The 3,881-nt window shown below is 53.2% G+C and overlaps 1 protein-coding gene across 1 annotated transcript; it reads right to left on the reverse strand.

Annotated features, from left to right (window-relative positions):
* Positions 1-488: 488 nt before the first annotated feature.
* LOC100093248 (H-2 class I histocompatibility antigen, alpha chain-like) lies at positions 489-3,668 on the reverse strand. Its single transcript, XM_029054630.1, has 3 exons — positions 3,563-3,668; positions 1,759-2,034; positions 489-901 (listed from the first exon to the last, which is right to left on the reverse strand). The coding sequence occupies exons 1-3, from the start codon at positions 3,666-3,668 to the stop codon at positions 489-491; spliced, it is 795 nt and encodes a 264-aa protein (XP_028910463.1).
* Between the last annotated feature and the right edge of the window lie 213 nt (positions 3,669-3,881).

Consider the following 3,881-nt stretch of genomic DNA (forward strand, 5'->3'; position numbering starts at 1 on the left):
AGACATGTCCTTGCTCTTAAGGAGCTAAAATCTAGCTGGGGAGACAGACATTAAAAAAAGTGAAAAGTACTGGGAAGGAATGGAGTTCCGAGAGGTAGAGGGTGCAGCAGGGGCAGAGCAGAAGAGGGCAGGACTTGGTCTCCACCCGGGTCTCCCCCCTAGCACGCAGGAGGGCCTGGCGTTGGTTGCGTCGCTGCAGTGGGGGCGGCAGATGTCTCTAGGAAGGCCCCTCTCTGGTGGCCCTCGCCTTCTCCCACGGGATCCCCTGAGGCTGCTGAGAGGAAAAGCAGAGTGAGGGAGCTGAACGCCATTTCTGCACCGACCTGGACCGCCCCCACCCCGACGGTCAGCTCCCTGCTCCCTCGCCCCCTCCCCAACACCATCTTTTCCCACCTGGCCTTTTCCTCCTCTTCCTCCTCATCCAGGTCACGGCGGCCACGATGGAGAGGGCCAGGACAACGACGACACCGGTGAAGAATGGGCTGGGGTCAATTGGCGGCTCTGAAATAGGTTTGCAGGAGTGAGAACCCCGGGATTCGGCTCCCCTGGTTGCTCTCCCTCTCCCCTGTCCTCTCTTCCCTGCAGGCCTCCCCCAACCCGCCCACCCCCCAGCCCCGGGCCTCACCCCAGGTGACGGTGAGGGGCTGCTCCAGCCCCAGGTGTTCCACACGGCAGGTATATCTGTGCTCCTCCCCGGAGGGGACCTCCACGGCCCCCCAGCTCTGGTAGGTCCCATCCCCTCCGGGCCGGCTCTCCACGTGCTCCGTCTCCTGGGTCAGCTCTTGTCCATCCCGCCACCAGCTGAGCCGGATGTCCCGCGGGTAGAAGCCGTGGGCCCCGCACCTCAACATAGGCTCCCCACTGTGGGCCAGGTGACGTGTCACTCGTACCACAGGGGGCACTGAAGGCAGAGGGTGAAAGAGGAGGGAAGGTCGCAAGTGGGTTGTGGGATTGAGTCGGGAACGTCTCTGGGCCCGAGAGACTGAGGGTCAGGGCTGAACTATCAACTAGACCGTAAGCTCCTTGAAGGGAGCACGGCCTAGTGGAAAGAGCTCGGGTCTGGGAATCCGAGGACCTGGGCTCTGATCCCGGCTGCGCCACTTGTCTGCTGTGTGACCTTGGGTGAGTCACTTCACTTCTCTGGGCCCTCGGTTACTTCATCTGTAGAATGGGGATTAAGATTGTGAGCCCCAAATGGGACAGGGACTGTGTCCACCGTAATTATCTTGTATTCAGTCGTTCGACCATATTTACTGAGCGCTTGCTGTGTGCAGAGCACAGTACTAAGCGCTTGGAAAGTACAACACTGCAATAAAGAGAGACAATCCCTGCCCACAATGAGCTCACAGCTGTCTACCCCAGAATGTAGCGCAATAACAAATACTATTATAAAAAGAAGAGACATGGGATCATGTCTGCCCACTCTGCTGTATTGTATTCTCCCAAACACTTAATACAGTGCTGTGCACACAGTAAGCACTCAATAAATAGTGCTGATTGATTGATTAATTGATTGACGGATTGGGCCCTGGACCTTGCCCTGTTCCCAGTGGTCATAACCCCGGCTTGACAATCTGCTGCCTCCAACTCATGGACCCTCTACCGCCTGGGAACATATTAAGGGCAGGGAACACATCTACCAACTCTGTTGCACTGTCCTCTCCCAAGCGCTTAATACAGCACTCTGCACAATAAATAGCATCCGATTGATTGATTGATCTACAGGGATGGCAACTGTCCCACCCGTAAAGCCTTTACCTTTTCGATCCAAGCGTCCTTGGCCCAACTCCAGGTATCGGAGGAGAGAGGTGAGACACAGCCCCTGCAGGTAAGCCTTGTTATTCTGGGCATAGCAGACCTCTTGCACGCTCCACTTCTTGGTGTCCTGGGCTAAGGGGTTAGCACTGATCCAGGTGAGTGTGTCCAGATCCAGGGTCAGGTGATCTTCCCTGTCATAACCAAACTGCCAGAATGCACTGGTGCTGTTGTCCTCGTGGATCTCACAGCCAAACATCCTCTGAATGCTGTGACTCCCTGACTCCGACAAACCCGGTGTGCATGAGTGCGGTTAGAGGTGGGTCTAACAGGAGGATGTGTCTCTAATCCGGCTGCCCTTTCCCTTCCCCTCCCCACAAGGACCGCTTGGGACCTGCCCCATTCATCCACCCTGATGAAATTAGGGGGAAAAAATGGTATCTGTTATGCGCTTACTATGTGCCAAGCACAGGACTAAGCGCCGGGGTAGACACAACCTAGGCAGGTTGGACACGGTCCATGTCCCACGTGGGGCTCACAGTCCTAATCCCCCAGGAAGTCAGGGGATCTGGGTTCTAACCCCGGTTCTGCCAACTGCTCGTTGTGTGACCTTGGGCAAGTCACTTTCTTTGTGCCTCAATTTCCTCAACTGTAAATGAGGATTAAATACCTGTTCTCCCTTCTACTTAGACTGTGAGCCCCATGTGGGATAGGGACTGTGTCTGACCTAATTAACTTGTATCTACCCTGGCACTTACAACAGTGCTTGACACATAGTAAGTGCTTAGTAAACACCACAAAAAAGAACCCAGACATTCAGTTGCCTATTCTGATGACCTTATTTGTAAATATTTTTATCTCTGTCTTCCCTATTAGAGTGAAAGCTCCATGTGGGCGGGGAATGCCTCACTTCTTGGTTTGTATATTTCCCAAGTGCTTAATTCAGCTGCACTGCATCCAGGGAATGCTCAAGAAGTGCTAGTCTTTCACTGGGGCACTCTTAGGAGGCAGGGACCTATCTAATTCCCACCTGAATATTATTTCCCGGCACTTAACGGTGCTCAACACACAATAAGTGCTTAACGAATACTGTGACTACTTCTCTTGCTGTTACCATGACTACTACTTATGCTATTACTATTATTACTGTGATTACTACGACTATTACTGCTATTATTATGATTTATTATTACAATGACGATGACTACTGCTATTACTATGACTTCTACTATTGCTTCCCCTCTCAGGGGCGCACGGGAAGAGTTTCCAGTACTCTACCAGTCTCGGCTATAGGAGGGAGAGCCAAGCAGAGGCCTATCCATTCCATTCCTAGCTCGGGCAGTGGCAAGCGGGTGGGAGGCGATCTGCTACAAGTCAAAACTCACCCATGCTGGGCAGTAGTGGCATGGGAGAGAATCGAGGGCGGAGACTCAAATTTACTGCACAGAAGGCGTATTTTTACCAAGAAAACTCTCTGGATCCGCTACCGGAACGATTGCAGATGGAGAGTGGGGCGTTCTGGGAGAGATGTGTCCATGGTGTCGCTATGGGTCGGAAATGACTAGACAGCATGAGACAAGACTATTGCTATGGCTACTTCAATGAAAACTATTATTACTATGACCTCTACTGACTACTGCTCACCAGGTTTTTCCAGGACTAAATCCTACTTCTTGGACTGTTTGCTTTCCCCCAGACTGAGTCCCGCTGTCCTTCAGCCACATCACCATGTAGGGGCAGCAGCCGGGGGGGAGAGGGTGGGCGGGGGTGGTCCTCACCCACCTTGGGCTGCGATCTGGGCACTCACCCCCACTGTGATTGAGGTTTCTCATGGAGGATTGGATCTCTGCTCGCTGCACTTTTTCCCAGGCCCTCTGGTTTTGGTTCTCCCGCTCCCAATACTCAGCCTTCATCGCTGACATCCAAGGGGCCCGGGCCTCTGCCAAATAAATTTGTCGTACCAAATGAAGAGCTTATCGTTCACGTACCCAACGGACACAAAGTTGGGCACTTCCAGGCCGGAACTGGACATCGTCAAGAAGAAATAGTGCAGAGACTGAGAGCCTGAAAGAGTTGTAGGCATCCGGGGGTTAGAGCCTGGAAACAACCCTCCCAGAAGGAGGAAT

Source organism: Ornithorhynchus anatinus, chromosome X5, assembly GCF_004115215.2.
Source record: "Ornithorhynchus anatinus isolate Pmale09 chromosome X5, mOrnAna1.pri.v4, whole genome shotgun sequence".
NCBI classification, from domain to species: Eukaryota; Metazoa; Chordata; class Mammalia; order Monotremata; family Ornithorhynchidae; genus Ornithorhynchus; species Ornithorhynchus anatinus.

Coding starts and splice junctions, on each gene's coding strand:
- LOC100093248 (XM_029054630.1), bottom strand. CDS start 3,668: ATGAAGGCTGAGTATTGGGAGCGGGAGAACCAAAACCAGAGGGCCTGG. Junction 2,035..3,562: donor AAACCTCAATCACAGTGGGG/GTGAGTGCCCAG, acceptor TGTCGGAGTCAG/GGAGTCACAGCATTCAGAGG. Junction 902..1,758: donor AGGACGCTTGGATCGAAAAG/GTAAAGGCTTTA, acceptor CTCTGCCTTCAG/TGCCCCCTGTGGTACGAGTG.